Source organism: Anser brachyrhynchus, assembly GCF_964034855.1.
Source record: "Anser brachyrhynchus genome assembly, chromosome: 8".
Lineage (NCBI taxonomy): Eukaryota > Metazoa > Chordata > Aves > Anseriformes > Anatidae > Anser > Anser brachyrhynchus.
Genome location: NC_137702.1, coordinates 7,349,339 through 7,365,949, shown reverse-complemented (window position 1 = coordinate 7,365,949; position 16,611 = coordinate 7,349,339). Strand labels below are relative to the sequence as shown.

The window sequence follows — 16,611 nt, the reverse complement described above, 5'->3', positions numbered from 1 at the left end:
ATAAATGCTTGCTGGCAGTTGGGTTTTAAGATAGTGATTTTTTTAATGTAAAATGCATGCCCAGTTCTCTATAGGTATAACTGCTTGGGGTTGTACCTGCTTCTTTTTTTAATGAGGGATTGCAAAATGCAGAATGTCACTTCCTTAAAATGATTGTGTATATAGTAGGGTCTGATTGCAGAGAACACAGCTGGGGAATGGCACTTTTCTTTATTGTAGGACTTGTCTGAATTTGCAAGCTGTGTGTTCTGTTAAGTCAAACCAACATTGTTTCATCGTTACATAGATGAAGCTGTTCCTACATATATTCATTTGTTCACATGTGTTTACTTCCCAGGTGTTTCTCGAGGTGTGGGATTTATCCGTTTTGATAAGAGAATAGAGGCAGAAGAAGCCATAAAGGGACTAAATGGCCAGAAGCCTAGTGGTGCTACAGAACCAATTACTGTGAAGTTTGCCAATAATCCCAGCCAGAAAACAAGCCAGGCACTCCTTTCACAGCTTTATCAGTCTCCCAACAGACGCTACCCTGGACCACTTCACCACCAGGCTCAGAGATTCAGGTAATTACCTGGAAAAGAACTGAAGTTCTACCAGTGATGACGATGTGGGGCAGGTGCTGCACAGGAAAATACTCTTTAGTTGTGTAGGCTGACCTGATTTTTCTTTGTAAAATTAAATATTCTTTCCTGGAGAATGAGGAGGAAAATCTGCTGACAGCAGTAGTCATGTTGTATTTACTAAAACAGCTGAAGTACTGTACAGTCGGATCTCTTGAAGCATCATAGAAAAAGGGAGGACAGAACAGAGTTACACTGATAATCAAATGAGCAGTGACTACCCTGTTCTTCCCAATTTTTTTGGTAATGCTTTTATTTTCTGCTATGTTATTACAGTTTTGATGCAGCCTAGACTTTGATGTTAATGACTGGATTCGTAGCAGGAAAAAAGCTGAGTCTGTTCCAGTCAGCAGCAGTATCATTAAATTTATTAGCCTGCTCTTACTATAAAGAGACCTTGTATTAGTGTTTGGTGTGATTCCTCAGATGCTTTTGGGAGATGTTCTATGTTACACATTCTGAATATACCATTTCCATCTGATCCATAAGCCAGTGTTTGCAATACATTGTGTCCTTGTTAGTTTTATAATAACTTTCAGGCAACCTAGCATTCAATTAAAGGTCTCTTTTTAAAAAGTGTATATTTTCATAACTGAGTTGCATACTGGCTTTACAGAATTATTAAAAAGTGATTCTAGTTTTTTTGGTGACAAAGTGCTAATGAAGTAAATAAGATGATAGCAAAAAATCATCTGACTGATATAAAAGCAAATACAAATTTAGTACATCTTTGGCATGCAGCTGCGTCCTTTGAGGCTATCATTTTTATCAGTCCATCAATAAAAGGACTTACTTAGTGTACTGCCATGGAAAGCAGATGATTAGTCATTTTGCAAAACTCGGTGGTCATTTAGATTGATGTATTGCTGAGGATAATTATTGAATGTATCCTAGTAGTGAGAATATATTAAGTTAAAGTAGTTAAAAAATCTGGAATTTTTCTAGTTCCATCAGTTTTGGACTGTAACATTTTATTTCAAAGCTAACTGTAAGTATAAGGTGAACAGCTGAATTATTTGCAAAAATTTCATGATACTGTCTTAAAAAAAGATGAACCAAAAGCGAATCTTTTTAAATGCCAAATCAAACCATGAAAATTAAGGTTTTCTTTAAGACTTTAGATGAGGTAAAATTACTTCAAATGCTGTGGTGGAAATTTAAGCACAATCTCAAGCTTAACAAAGCGGGCCACGAGTTGTTAGGCTCCTTAGATGTGTGGGAAACTTGTTGAACATTTCTTCTTTGAAAATGGAACGCTATTAATAATAGTTCCATTGAGCGATCTTGCCATCTGTGAGACATTAACCCAAAGACCCTCCTTCTCTTTTCAGGCTGGACAATTTGCTTAATATGGCCTATGGCGTAAAGAGGTAATTAGAATTCCACAGATTGCCAGATGTCCGTGTTGGCACAGATTGGTGCTACATTTTTTTTTAATTCACTAACTTTATTTTTTTTAATTCCTTCTTTTCTTCCACCAGCATGTCAGATTCTTTTTAAGTTTGGACTTCAGTTGGTTTTATTACTTTAAAGGCCACACACACATTCTGTGGGTTTTTCAACTTTTTTTTATTTACAGGTGGGGCTCTCAAATGGTTTAGGTGCAACAGCTACAAGCATTCAAACTCCAGTTGTTGTGCCACATGGCACTTTGTCCAGAAACAGAACTATTAAGTTATGTTATTAGATCAGCTATTAGTTAAAAACTTAACTGAGATCTGGACATCAGCAGCCTAATTCTATTTTCAGCTGTTAAGACCTTCATTCTGTTACATCTGGCTTCACAAGTTTGACTTTAAAATATAGCTGTGTGCACCTTAATCAGCCCTAAGTTTCTTTTGTTACAGGTTTAATGCTTTGTTGAAATTTTCTTGGTGCTTGGGATTTATTTTTTCTTTGAAATAGCGATGTGTGTTTGTGTATGTACTTGTATGTGTGAAAGTTCAGCTGATTTATAAACATTTATGCTGTTTCATCAGTATGTTCAATGTTTGATAGCTAAAATGAGTTGATGAATTGTTAGTGTTTCTTCTGATGGCACACATCAACGTAAGCGAACCTTACAGCACAATAAAGGCAGTCTTACTCCTGATGTAAGATGTCCAGCCATCCCCCCAATTAAAGATGAGAAAACACTTAGTCTTCTGAAATGGTCTACTCACCACAGTTGAAAATTGTTTTTTGCTTTAACAAAGCTCATCCTGTAAATGGTGCGGTAAGTATATCTTCAGCCAGTAGTGAACTGTAACGTACATTTTAACTACTGCCATGGTAGCTGTCATACCAATAAATTGCAGATCTTAAGACTACTTACAAAACTGAAGGCAGAGGTGGCATACGTTCTCTAAAGCACTCCTTGTGTTTGTTAGTATGTTTGTTTCATTTGCAATATACTTAGTGGTGATGGTAATTTCTGAGTCACTGTATCACCACCTGAGTTTATTGCGTTCTGCTTTTCCTGCATTCTCCCCCCCAACTTGTTTCTTGATATATGCCAAGAACATTGCAAAACTTAGCTTTGAGTATCTGTTGGGTGCAAGAAACTCTCAGAAAGGTGGTGGTGTTCAGGGAGTTGTCCCTGGCTATTAATTTCTTCCCCAGAGTTGTACTGGCATGTTGTGTAGGACAGTGTTTGGTCCTAACCGTCAAGAGTTTTGAGTTCAGATTTTCTATCAGCTGCAGATGGAAAGAAAATGAGTTACCTGCCTTTTTAGGCTATGTCTGCCTTAATGTTTTAATTCTGCAGTGTTGGTCTTAAATCACAACAGCTTGTGGTTTTTTTGAACAGTTATTGTTTAGGCATCTTAAATTAGCTTTTTACTCCTCTCCTCCCAGCAAATCTTAAACTGTGATAGTAAACTCTGTAATTACAGGCATAGGGTCACCAGAAAAATACTGTATTGATCAAAACTTCAGGAGCTGCCTCTAAAACATCTGTAGTGTTGTTTCTGGGTTTGGCGGTCAGTTCTCTTGCTTCCTCATGTTAAGTATGTGGGGAAATACAGATAGAAAATGAGCTGTGCAGGTGTGGGAGAAAGGTTTTATTGATCAGTAACTTCAGATCATGTGCATAATTCAGTGCTGCTGCTTAGCTGTAGCTTGTGTTGTATTTGTTAGTAAACTTGTACTAGTTTCATGCATATTTTCTTGCATTTATAGTAGCTCCTGTGCTCATGGTATGTAGGTAGTTGAAAGCTGCATATCTCCAAAAGATTTCCAGGGAAAAGCTGCTCTCCAATGAACTGTATGAAACTTTAACCCTTTGTATCAGTGCAGCATTTCTTGAAAAACAAAGCTATAAAATACTGTTTGATATGCACGGCTTTGAGCATTGTACAGATTTTAGTAATACCACTTACAGGAAATGTATGTATTAGTGCTATACTTCATGTTAAGTTTAAACATTTCAGAAAATGAGTGTTTGCTGGCTTACATATGTTACTAGCACAGTTGGCACTTGGCAGCAATGGGCTTGAAGTCCCATCTTCCAAATTTCAAAGGAATGTGAAACTGTTGGCTTGTACAAGCTCTCAGTCCTGGCTGCCCTATTTACAGTTCCATGCTGGCGTGTGGTGGAAGGAGCAGAATAAATCGGCCCTGTCCAGCCACCTCTGTTTTCAGAGCTGCAGAAATGCCCTAGGTTAGCAGAGCAATGCTGAACAATTATGATTTTCTCCCACATACTAGGAATTAAAGAATCTTGAGGGTAGGATTTGTAAAAGTGAACTTCAGTAGGAAGATGATCATATACTCTTAAGATCTTTTTGCAAACCTCTGTATATGTCTGAGGATCCAATGCTGTTAGCATTTACAAACTGCTTGTTTATAGTGTAGCTACACTCCAGTGATATTTCTTAGCTGAAGATGAATGTTCCAAGTATCTTTTGATAGCACTTTATACGTATATTTGAGGAAAGGAGTCCAAAGAAGCAGCCATCAAGTGTGTAGTTTCTTTTATGGTTATTTAATATACACTACATAATATTGCGCAGAATGCTAACTGTGGAAACACAAGAAGTATAAAAGGAGAAGTTATGGAATGCATAAGAGCTGTCTTCCCTTAACTACACTGTGGATTCCCCCCTCTATTCCCTCAGTCATCACTCAGAAGATCCTGAGGAATTATTATTCAATTCTGGTATTAAAACTCATCATACTGAAGGTACATGTGAAACTGGATTTTTATTAAGACTTTTCCTCTGCACAGTTGTTATTTTAAAACATATCCCAAAGTGTAGCTTCAGAAATCATGTCATATTTTTTTCAAACTGATGAAAGGAAAATTATGTTGATCCTGAGGGCTGATACTGCTTAACATCTTCATTAATAACCTGAGTCACGGGCTGCAGTGCGCCCTCCTTGCGTTAATGGATGACACTGATGTGGGGGAGTAGGGGCGATCAGCATGCTGTTGGCCGTGGCTGCCTTTGGGGTGACCTTGACAAGCTGGAAGAGAACCTTGCAAAATTCAGGAAGGGTAAATGTAGAGTTTAGCCACTGACTGTTGTCTTCAACTACCTACAAGGGCGTTAGAAGAAGATGAAGCCAAGCTGTTCTCAGAGGTCAACTGCAAAAGGACAAGAGTCAAGAGTAACAGGCTGCAGCGGGGGAAACTCAGCTGAATATAAGGGAAAAGTCACTGACAGTGAGGATGGTCAAACCCTGGAGCAGGAGGCCCCAGGAGTGGAGTCCCATCTGTGGAAACTTCAAAAACTTTCCTGTGCCAGGCCCTGAGCAGCCAATCTCACTTCAGTTAGCCTCGCTTTGAGCAGGAGCTCGACTAGATGACCTCCATAGGTCCTGCCCAGCCAACGCTATTCCGTGCTTATAAACATGCTACCTGGCTTCAGCTTTCTAATTCAGACATTCAAATAAACAAAACAGGCCCCAAAAGATGCTGGGGGAGAAGTTAGGGTTCTGTGTTAGATTTCTAGGAGCTTATCTCTCTACTACGTTCACTATCTGAAGACCTTAAGATCCTGTCATGGACATGGAGTCTCGCAGCATGAAGGTATTAGTTGACATATGCTCACTAATTATATTTATGCACTGTTTTATTTACTCTACGACTGCTGCATAAATCTTTAATATATTTGGCTGGCTTTAGGACTTTTTTTATTAACTAGATTTTTTTCTCACTGTATGTCAATTAAGGACTGTTAGGAGGAGAATTAAAACCTATCACTTAGAGCTCTCTGGTAGTGTCTTCAGCTAAAAGAGGCTACTTTTGCACCTGAATCCTGCCAATGGCATTTCATACTAATCTTTAAAATAAATTTTGAAGGGTCTCTTTTTTCACAGCAAACTTTTGAAAAGTAAAGCATTAGTTTTCCATTGCTCTGAAACAACATTTTTTGTAATGGAACTACATGGCAAATTCCTATAGGTCTTTTCTTAACAAACTTGTGTATGCTGCCATAAACACAGGCCCTTTTTGAACTTAAAAGAAATGCTAAAGGACAATCTGTTAGATCTTTGTTTGCATTTAAATAGGGCTTATCCTTGAAGGGACATGCATTTATGCACGGGTTTGGTCTTCTATATGTAGTACAGCTCCCCTCCACTCAAGTAAGAGTTGGAGACCAAGGTGGCTGTGTAGTCATCTTCCAGGGGTAGGACTGAGAACCTAAATTAACACTGGCTTGATTATTTTGAAGTCTTGGTTCCATGTAGTTTGTGCCAAGAGATATATTTAGAATAGACCCCTCTTTTTACTTGGTAGGTTTTCTCCGATCACAATTGATGGTATGACGAGCCTTGTCGGAATGAATATCCCTGGTCACACTGGGACTGGATGGTGCATCTTCGTCTACAACTTGTCTCCCGACTCAGATGAGAGTGTGCTGTGGCAGCTGTTCGGTCCCTTCGGAGCGGTCAATAATGTCAAGGTGATCCGCGACTTCAACACCAACAAGTGCAAGGGATTTGGCTTTGTCACCATGACCAACTACGACGAAGCTGCCATGGCGATTGCCAGCCTTAATGGATACCGTTTAGGAGACAGAGTATTGCAAGTTTCCTTTAAAACCAATAAAACCCACAAATCCTGAATTTCATATCCTTACTTACTAAAATATATATATATAAATATATATACGAACAAAACAAAACAAAAAAAACTCTTCAAGGCTTATATTCAACCATGGACTTTATAAGCCAGTGTTGCCTAAGTATTAAAACATTGGATATCCTGTGAGGAACAGGAAAGGATTTTATAATGCTTAGAAAAAAAAAAAACCTTTGATGCATTGAATGTTCTTTCATAGCTGTCGTTGTTGAATATAATATACATAGATAACAATGTGCAGGGATTTTTACCCGGCCAGCTAGTTTTACTACCTTCCTTGAAGGTGGGTCTTTTTAAGATGACCATTCACTCATTTGAAAAAATAAGAAAACAAAAAACAATTTTTACAAGCTAATGGGATTAAAAGTGAGAAAAAAATTTTCTTTTCTTTTCTTCTTTTCAAAACATTGATCCAATCAGATTGGTAAACCCCCCACATAAATTAAAGAGGAACAATAAAAATTGCAAAAAAGAACATAATTTTGCAACTTTTTTTATTTTTCCTTTTTTCTTTTATATCATGTGAACTAAACAGTCTTCTGTTAAGGGAATGGGGTAAAGGGGGATACCTGATGACATAACAATTTAAATAACATTAACAATGTTGCCAAAGAGGTGGTCTCTTTGCTGAAAATGGGTTTCAAGAAAAATCTATTTTTATAAAATATAAAGAATTTTTACAAGAGAATCTGGATTTGAGAAAAAATATTTTGACTGGCTAATTTAGGGGAAATTGACAACTTTGTCATGTTCATACTGCACTGGTAACTTTTTAGAGATCAAGATGTGTGTTTTAAACTGGATTAGTAGATTGTTTTTTGAAGGATGGGCTACAAACAGATGATCTTCGTATCTTTTCATAGCATGTAATAAAAAATATTAAATACAGTACGGGAGAGTGTTCTTCCCAGGCACGCAGTTACCCACAGTCAAAACCCAAAAGCAAGGAGATGAGTTGCAAGACGGTTTTTCTTTAAGTCATCAGTATGGGATATCAGCAGAACAAAAGTTTAAAAAAAAAATTAATTTTTGATCAAAAACTTCCTTGGTTTGAGCAGTAGGTGCTACGAAATTATTTACATATCTTAGTATCATAGTTAAATGTAATGTGTTTAGAAAAAATACATTTGCTTTAAATTTGTTAAGAATTTTCAAATTCACTTTATAGCCCATGCTAATATAATTGGGCTGTGTTGGCACATTTGGAACACTGTTTATGTTGCTTGAAACACTTATTTATTTAATTGCCGATGTGATGCATATGGCCAAAATCAAATATAGCTAGTTTGGCTAGTCTACTTATTTGTTTACTTAAACTATGGGAAGAAGCATATTATTGTGTCATTTTGTTGTGTGTGTATGTGTATATATAATATAAATATATATATATATAAAGTTATTTTTTCTTTTGGTTAATTTATTATAAGTTGTAACACTTTGCTAGTTTTGTTTGTATATGTCTTAAAATGTTTTCTTATGATACTTAAGTGACAGAGGTATCAAGGTAACTTGTGTAGAAATATTGTTTGATATATTGTCATGTTTGTTGTGAATATTTTTTCTTACTGCACAGTAGAAAAGAAAACAACTGGGTCTTTATTTTAATGTAATTCAGATTGGGGAAAACAGAGCTAAGGGAACAAAATGACTGAGGGGGGTGCTCTCCCATGTCCAGTGCACTGATCATTTTAGTATGTTTGTGCTTTGTACGGTTATATATTTAAAACAAAAAAGGGTCATGCTCTTCCCTGAGTACTAGAAACAGTTACTCGCTATGCATAATCTAGTTGATAGTTAAATTTGCTATTGCTTTTCTTGTCTTGTTATATAAAATCTTTTCAATACAAGTTTAGTCTTAATGGTAATAAAACGTTATGGTTATTTATAACTTGTGCTTATTTTGTGCATTTTTTCCATGCTATACCCACTAACTGCATGTAGACTAAGTATTGTTTTTTCACACTGAAGAGGCAAACTTTTGTAGTAGACAAATAACTAAAGCAAAGGCTGCATCATAATTTTATCAGTTTTTTACTTTAACAATGTTAGATTTTAGTTTAAAGGAACACTCATTCAATGTTCAGGGAAACCTTTATACATCATCTGCTATGAATGAGCGCAGTTTGCTGGGAAAGTTTTGATGCATTTGCTAAGCATTAGTGGGGAAGGCATGTCAGAATCTTTTCTCTACGATGTGTTTTACTATCTGAATAATAATAATAATTTAAAAAATCTTTCTTAGGACCAGGCAGTTGTATACTTTAGTTATAATGAATGACTTCATGTTATAACCTTGCTAGTTTAGATCATTTCTGAGGGAAAGTATTGTAAATGTTTTTTTCATAACCTTGTTGTGTTTGAATTATTTGTACTTTAATTGTCCAGACAATAAATGAAAGTGTGTAGAATGGCTATGGACTTTCCACCTTTTTAACTGTGTTCAGCTGTCTTAGTGATCCCAGCCACACCTCAAAGGAGGGAGATGTTAGTCTGATTTCAGAAGCAAGGTCTCGGAGACAAATGTCTTAGTCAGACCAGACTAAGCATGTTCATTATTTGTGGTTTTTCTTTCTGAAGGATAGAAAGAATCTGCCATTTAAGGTACAATTTAAGACACCAAATACCAAATTGTAACTGTGAGTAAAATACCTTTATTTGAACGTGGAAGATACTGAAGGATTTCTACCATATACGGTGTTCTTACACAATGAAAATATTAACTCAGTTGATACCAACATTAAACAAAAGTAATAAGAAAATTTCAACAGTAATACAGTTTAAGTCATTTAGGTTGACTTTTCTATGAACATGCTATGAATGTCACGCGATATAAAAGTGTACATACCTGCTGTACAACAGTATATTTGACCACATTCCCAGTTTGATTCTTTTCACCATGTGTTATAACTAGAGTTGATATTTCTTTCAGTTGACTTGTTTGAATCCCATGAATACAAATATTCACTTCATGTTTATGTTCTGTAACACTCACTAATTGAGAATGTGTACCTTGTAAAACTGCAGCGTTGAATCTCAACAGATTAGGAAAAATATATCAGTGGGCTGGATGGGCTGTGCAGTTCTTCAGCTCCTTCACCTATTAATAAACTTGTGTTTTTGTGAGATTAAGTTACCATGGTGGTTATAATAATTTCTGGCCACAAAATGAGTTCGTTCTTAAATTTATGGCTTGCTTTAATCGATCCTTATATCAATCTGACCCTTCCATAGTAAAATACAGAAGTCAATTGCTTGGTTTAAAGACTTGGCTCTGAAAAGTGTCTTCCATCCATATATACATATAAACACACACTTTAGGAAATAGTATAACATGCACCAATGAGTTTAATTAAAACTAAAAAAAAAACCTATCCCTTTATAAAAAGGAGGGGGGAGGGGGGAGGGCTCAGGAAATAGTGCCTGTAATAAAATACCACTAGGTCTGCTACACCATCTGTTAGCTTCATCTATTGTTTCCCCCCCTTTCCTTTCTTTTATGTCCCATACACAGTCAGAACAGGACTGAGGTGGAAGTTGCTGGACACTGCAGCTGCTCTTCAGACAGAGCCATGTCTGTACACAAGGCCCTCTTCTTGTTGACTGTGGAGGGGCCAGAACTTTGATCCAGAGAATTTCTGTCCTTCCACTTAATCCAAGCTCAGCTGCTGTTCTTCAACATCTCATTAATGTAAGGTGTCTATTTCTCCATTCCATACAGCTCCCATAAGTGAGCTTATGTGAGCTGTGTGAAAGCTCATGTGCACATATAACAAAGGCAAAAAGCTTCTACCAGTATTGAGGATCCGGTACGTAAAGTTCTGACCTGCTTAGGAGAGCACCACAACTGTGTGCCAGATAAAAGTGGTCACAGACAGTTCCTTTGCTCCCTGTACCCATCCTGCCTGAGTGTTTCTAAAAATTCTTACTGAAACACCAATTCTGCCCAGCTGGGATCAGAGCCGTATCTTGCTAGCACTCACTCAAAGTAATCAAGTTTTATATTTCTTTCATGAAAGGGTAATCACTCTTTCTGCAATTAGCGAGCCTGCTGCACAAATGGAAAATCACCTGGGGGAGGGCGGTTGAAGAGTGCTGAAGTCTCCCACTTCAGCCTGGGTGCCGCAGTGGGAGCGTGGGGGGTCTGGGGCAGGCACTGGCTGGTGGGGGGCTCATGAGGGCAGCGGGCGACTTTGGATTGTCACATTGGGAACAGCTCACACAGTGATGACGCTTTTTAGCAATCACACACAGCCAAATGCTCTGACACTGTTAGTGGTTTCCATTGGTACCACTGGAGCGTGGCTGCATGCTCCTTACCTGGCCCTGGTGTTACCTGAGTGTGGGATCAGCCTTAGGATGAGGACGGGCGAGAGGCACACATGGAAGGTGCTCCCGGAACCACCTTTGCCATCTCCTGTAGCAGGCGAGGCTGTTACACCTTGCATATCCCACTTCAGTGGCCACAGGTAGCTGAGGTAAAGCCAGGTCAGCCTGTGGGGACAGAAAAAGATTTGCTCCCTGCCCTAAATACCTCACAGCTCGAGCTCACGGCACAGCAGTAATTCATTGTACGTACGGAGCAAAATGAAAGGTCAAATCCAGCATAACTTCACAAAATCTCTGACATCTCAGACTAATCCAGTATCTCTTGTCTAAAAATAACTGACTTCTGAATCCCAGAGGTGATGGAGCCAATACGGGTGAGCTTCAGTAGATCACGAAGGAGCAAAACAACAACAACTGCAGGAAAGAAACAAAAAGCAAAACCCAGAAGCACACTCCCAGCCCCGTGCTAAAAAAAATGCCATTGTCCCAGGTGTATTGGTAGTTGTAGCAGTCAGGAGAACATGAAGGCTGTTGTGCAGGCACGTCTGAGGCCTTCACCAGAAACCAAATGCTGGGAGAATGAAAACTACTAAAAGAGTCACCAAGCTTATATCGTTTCTATACTCACAAACCCAAAAACTGCATTTAGGAAAGCCTGTTCTCTGTAAATCTACCAGGGACAAGCATTCAAAAGGGCTGTATGAAGGAAAGCAACCACAAGGACAGGTCACACAAAGTCAATTTAATTTAATTCATCCAAATTCGAAGGCAAGAAGGCAGACCGGTTCGTTCTGACTATCACATTAGCAAGTTTCTGAAATAACCTTTCAGTAGAAAAACTGGGAAGACATCGACGTGGACACACGTGTACACTATGTACAAGTAAACAGTTGCTTTTCAGACAAAGTTTGAAATTTTGTCATCCACAAGCCTGTAATGTTTGTAAACACGGAGCCAGCACACTTTAAAGGGCCTACAATATTTTGTATTCAATTTTCTTCAATTTTAAATGTTCAGGGGCTGCAAATTTATTCTTGTGCAGTAGCATAAAAAATAATACCCTGAATCTTTTACCTGCTCCGCTCCACAGAAAACCTCCATTCTCACCTCAGACCACTGGGGTCTGTAGCTGCCAGCAACCCTGCCCCAGCTGCAGCCACTCGCTCACCCACGGGCAAACACAACCCAAGGCCGGTTCTTTTCTTTTCCCCTAGGGCTAAAGCACACCAACGTGCTAAGGGCAGGGCTTCTCCGCCAGAAGCCACTGACATTGCACATTGCTTGGGGGCAGGCATGAGGGACAGTCCTGGTGTGCTTTGTCACCAAAGCACGTCTTGTCCCCAAAGGCTTCAGCCGCCAGTCCTGGAGACCCTCGTGTGACCGCGTGCCCCACACAACCATCCCACTCGCCTGCCACAGCAGCTGCACAGACGGCTCCTGTCCAGCCCGGTGCTGGGTGCTCCTCCCTGCCAGCCACGCCCCTGCTCAGCACCACAGCCTCCAAGGCACTGGGCTTCCTCCTGGAGGCTGCCGACGGAGGCCCCATGGTGCAGGAAGCCCCATTTTCCGCAGGCCTGCCGAGGCAGCCTCCCGCTGCCCGATGTCTCCATCTACCCTCTCGGCTTCTTTCTCCTCTGAGACCCCAAAGCACAGGCCACCGAGCAGTCGCGGTCCCCAGGGAAAGCGTTCATAAAGACACGCGACTTGGTCAGACTGGGAGGAAGCAAAACACTGAAAAGCCCCTCAACTTTGCGAGTGACTGTAGGCAGCGCCAGCGAAGGAGCAATCATTTTCAAATAAATCCCCGCCTAGGAAAGGAACACGCCCAAGGAAAAGGGGCGTAACTCAGCAGCCGTGTCTGTGCAGGGTGTTCGTGAGCCCTGGGTGCCCGCCCCGGCAGCCTTTGTCATAGCAACATCTGGGACACTGGCACCGAGGCCCAAAATCCTCATTTTTCTTTAAGTGACTTTTAAACACACAAGATCACGAGCTCAGCAGCCCGCATCAGGGCTACCGGGTGCTGCCACCATCCATTTGCTTTAAGGAAGCACTTAGACTTTTTGTCCCTTACATTTTGCTTGGATTGCACAGGTCCCAGCAAAATGATATGCAAGAATTAGCTTTTTACGAACAATACAATTCTGATTTTAAATCAGCACATGAGACACTTAATTAATTTTGTAGGATAAGGAATCTGTTGCAAATATACAGCAGTACACCCACACATCACCATCTGCTGTGGAGAATTAAATGTACAACTCACAAATGAAATCCTGCAAAGTTGGTGCAAAAAGGTCCTTGCTTGAATTTAAACAAGGCTGTGGAAACCTGCAAACACATTGCTAAAGATCATGAAAACAATAACAAATTTGTCCATCTGCGAGTCAGTTCTAGCAGGGTTGGGTTTTTGTTTTGTTTTGATGTCGGTATAGTTGCAATAATTGTTGCAACTGACAATGCAAAGTCTATGAGGTGTACTTGAATTCTTCTGGCCAGAGTCGCTCATGGAGGCACTCACAGCGGGCACCACCACTTTACACCAGGTATTCTAAGTTTAGGGGAAAAAAGAAAAAAGAAAAATCCCTTTTTTATTAATTGAATTTAGCCACAATTTTGAAAATTTGGCAAATCTCACCATTGTTGTGGATGTTTTATTATTAGAATTATTAACAAACACTGTTCTACTGAAGTGAGGGAAAATAAACATCAACAACTACTGCTGCCATGAAAAAAAAATCTAACAAACACAACTATCTGTATCCCTTTGACTTCATTGAAGCCAAGCATTCATTTTCTAATTTTCCCTCCTCCTTTTTTAACATACCAACTTAAATTGTGCTCTTAATTTTACACCTGGTAGAGCCACACGATCCCAAGTCCCGTACCCTGAACTGCTGGGCTGCGGTGAGCGCCTTGATGCAGCCTCTGGGCTGTAACACAAAGGTGAATCTCCACTCGTAGCCAAGAAAGGCGATGAATTCTCTGGACCTAGTAGGTGCTGGGGTGCTGCACGGTTAGGTACAAGAAGGCTAGAGCAGCCTGAAAGCAGGGCTCAGCAAATTGGCCCCGGCAGCCAAGACGGCCGAGTGCTCGCAGGGAGCCATGGGCTGTGAGCCCAGCACCCGCTCCCCACACTCTCAGCAGCTGTAAGCCTCAAAAAAGTCGTCTTTTGCAGCATTGTGATGATTGCTGCAATGAGCAGTGATACCCAAAATACAGAATCCCTTCCTTTTTTGTTGTTTTTTTTTTCCTTTTTTCCTTTTTTTTTCCTTTTTTTTTTTTTTTTCCTTTTTTTTCCCCTTTAAACAGGATGTGATGCTACCAAGCCCCTCATCAGCTGCAGTCTAAATGCACACCCCTGGTGTCATGATGTTAGGTAAGAAATACAAGATTTTCCTCTTTCCTCTGCTCCAGCCCAAAATTGCTCTGGGTTGCTGTTCTTAGGAGGTTTAGCTGGGAGGTTGGTTTTGTTTTTGGGGGGGGAAGTGAGATTTCCTGAACCTTTTCTGAGACGCATGTGCTTCGTAACATGTCTTTATCCCCTCACACACCTGGGGAGGACTCTCAGTGCACACACACCGAGTGTAATTTATGCTAAGGGGCCTGTTATGTGTTTTACTCAGATAAAGTGCATCAGTAATTAAGAAACGCAGCATCAGAGGTACAACGTGCATGTAAATGTGCAGAAAGGATTCTATCAACTGAACGCATACCACTGAAGAGCATTCAAAATCACAACCTAATCAGAAACCTACGCATATATATATATATTTATATCAGTATCACAAACCCTTTGACATCCTCAGCACTGCTAACACGCTGACGAGAAGCCGACGGAACACAGCTGCCTTGGGCAAACTTGCATGCATAAAAAATGAAGTGACTTGATTAATCAGTTAAAGTTGCTGAATCATGGGCTTGCAGCCATGCCTGCATAGCCTTGGCTATCGACAGGAAACAGGGATTTAGATGAATTTCCATCAGCTGGTCCCCAGACCTATATGGCCCTTATCTTTGCCAGCATTTTGATGAGAAATAGAACCTCTGTCCTGAAAAATGAGCCTTGTCACGGGGGTGGAAGTGTGTGTACGGGAAGGGAATCCAAAGGTAAGCATCAAAAGGAAGCGGATCTGAGAAGAAGAGGAGGGAAAGCTGTGAGCAAGAGAATCCTGACTCACTTGGAAGGCACCTGCAGCAAGGGCAGCCGGAGGCCCCGGGCTGAGCAGCGGCTGAAAGCAGATCCCACCCTGAGCAAACCATGACTGGTGTTCAGCAGTAGCACCAAGGAGAGGGCAGCAAGAAAAGGGGAACACGGAATGGCTGGGAGGGGAAGCAAAAGCAACCAGGCAGCCTAGCTAACAAAAAGTTGCTTTCTCAGAGTCACTTCAGCAGCAGCAGTGCAGCCACGACAAGAAAATGGGAGCACTTCTGGGCCTCCAGGGCCTGGACTGCCTTGCCACGAGTTTTGTAAAGCCAGAAAGGCTGGAAAAAAATACTTTTCCTTAACACTTAGAGAGTAATTTGTCTGAAAACAAAAAAAAAAAAAAATAGAGAGAGAGAGAGAAAATTTCTAGGGAAAACATTTATTTGACACTGAGTGTGGAGGCTCCCTGCATGGCATATCCTACTCACCCCAGTCCCCACCTTGCCTCAGGAGGATGGAGGCTCTGGGACAAGGGGCTTCCTTCCCATGCCAACCATGTGGGAATGGTGCTTTTTGGTATTGAGTTCAACCCCCCCCCCTCCGCCAGCCGAAGATGTAATCCCTGGGTCGGATCTTTAGGTGACCTGAAATACCGCTGCTCCTCCGACGGGCACTGACCCAGCCTCTTTGCACCAGGACAGCAAGGGACATTTGGTTAGAGAAACCACAAATCGTCAGCTGGACCCCGGTGGGAGCTGAGAGCCAGCTCTTTCTCCACCACCCTTCTCCCCCTGCCCACGGCACCTGGCAGGCCGAGGGTGAGGAGGGAAGGAGAGGCCCTGGGGACCGGGTCAGGCAGGAGAGGGCACCCGAAGGAGGCTGTGCCTCTGGTGCCTGCTTGCCCTGCAGGCCAGGGCAGAGAGACCCGTGACGACACAGCTGCCAAGTCCTCCCTGCCAGGCAGCTGGTCGAAGACTTTGCTTCTTCAGAGCATGAGTGAAGTGTCCTTGAATCAGTGCGTGGAATAAAGGGAAACGAAGGGCAAGCAGCCTTTGTGCCAGGCCTCTTAGGTTTCCTCCACACTGACTGGGCTGCACTTGTGAATGATCACATTAACATATATTAGAGGAGTTCGTGTGCCTGTAATGGAAGAGAATGTCAAACTGCAATATCTTATCTATGAAAATGGCCAGAGTAATAATATTTGTCAGCTAAATTAAAAAGAAGAGAAGATGCTGAACAGGTTGCTCTCCGCCTAAGACCAGTACCTCTTTGGTACATACGTCTGTACTTCACTCTGAACTGACTGTGTGTATTTTCCAATATTAAAAGATAAAATATAGTTCTACACCAAGTTATAAACTAAGTTTGTGCATTGGAACAGATTTTTACAGCTAACTTAAAACCTCTTGAGAAGAGGAGGTTTGTAATGGAAATGCTGACAAACTCTTAAC

The 16,611-nt window shown here is 40.8% G+C and overlaps 1 protein-coding gene across 10 annotated transcripts in view; it reads left to right on the top strand.

Annotated features, from left to right (window-relative positions):
• Window positions 1-9,099, top strand: part of ELAVL4 (ELAV like RNA binding protein 4) — a 79,612-nt gene extending 70,513 nt beyond the window's left edge. For 9 of the 10 annotated variants that reach the window (XM_080603555.1, XM_080603553.1, XM_080603551.1 and 6 more), the window contains exons 5-7: window positions 338-563; window positions 1,952-1,990; window positions 6,343-9,099. In XM_080603555.1, coding sequence (XP_080459681.1) covers window positions 338-563; window positions 1,952-1,990; window positions 6,343-6,670 — 593 coding nt within the window. In that variant the 3' untranslated portion in view covers window positions 6,671-9,099. The remainder of the gene's footprint in view (window positions 1-337; window positions 564-1,951; window positions 1,991-6,342) is intronic. The other variant, XM_080603552.1, reaches the window with a different exon arrangement.
• Window positions 9,100-16,611: the final 7,512 nt, after the last annotated feature.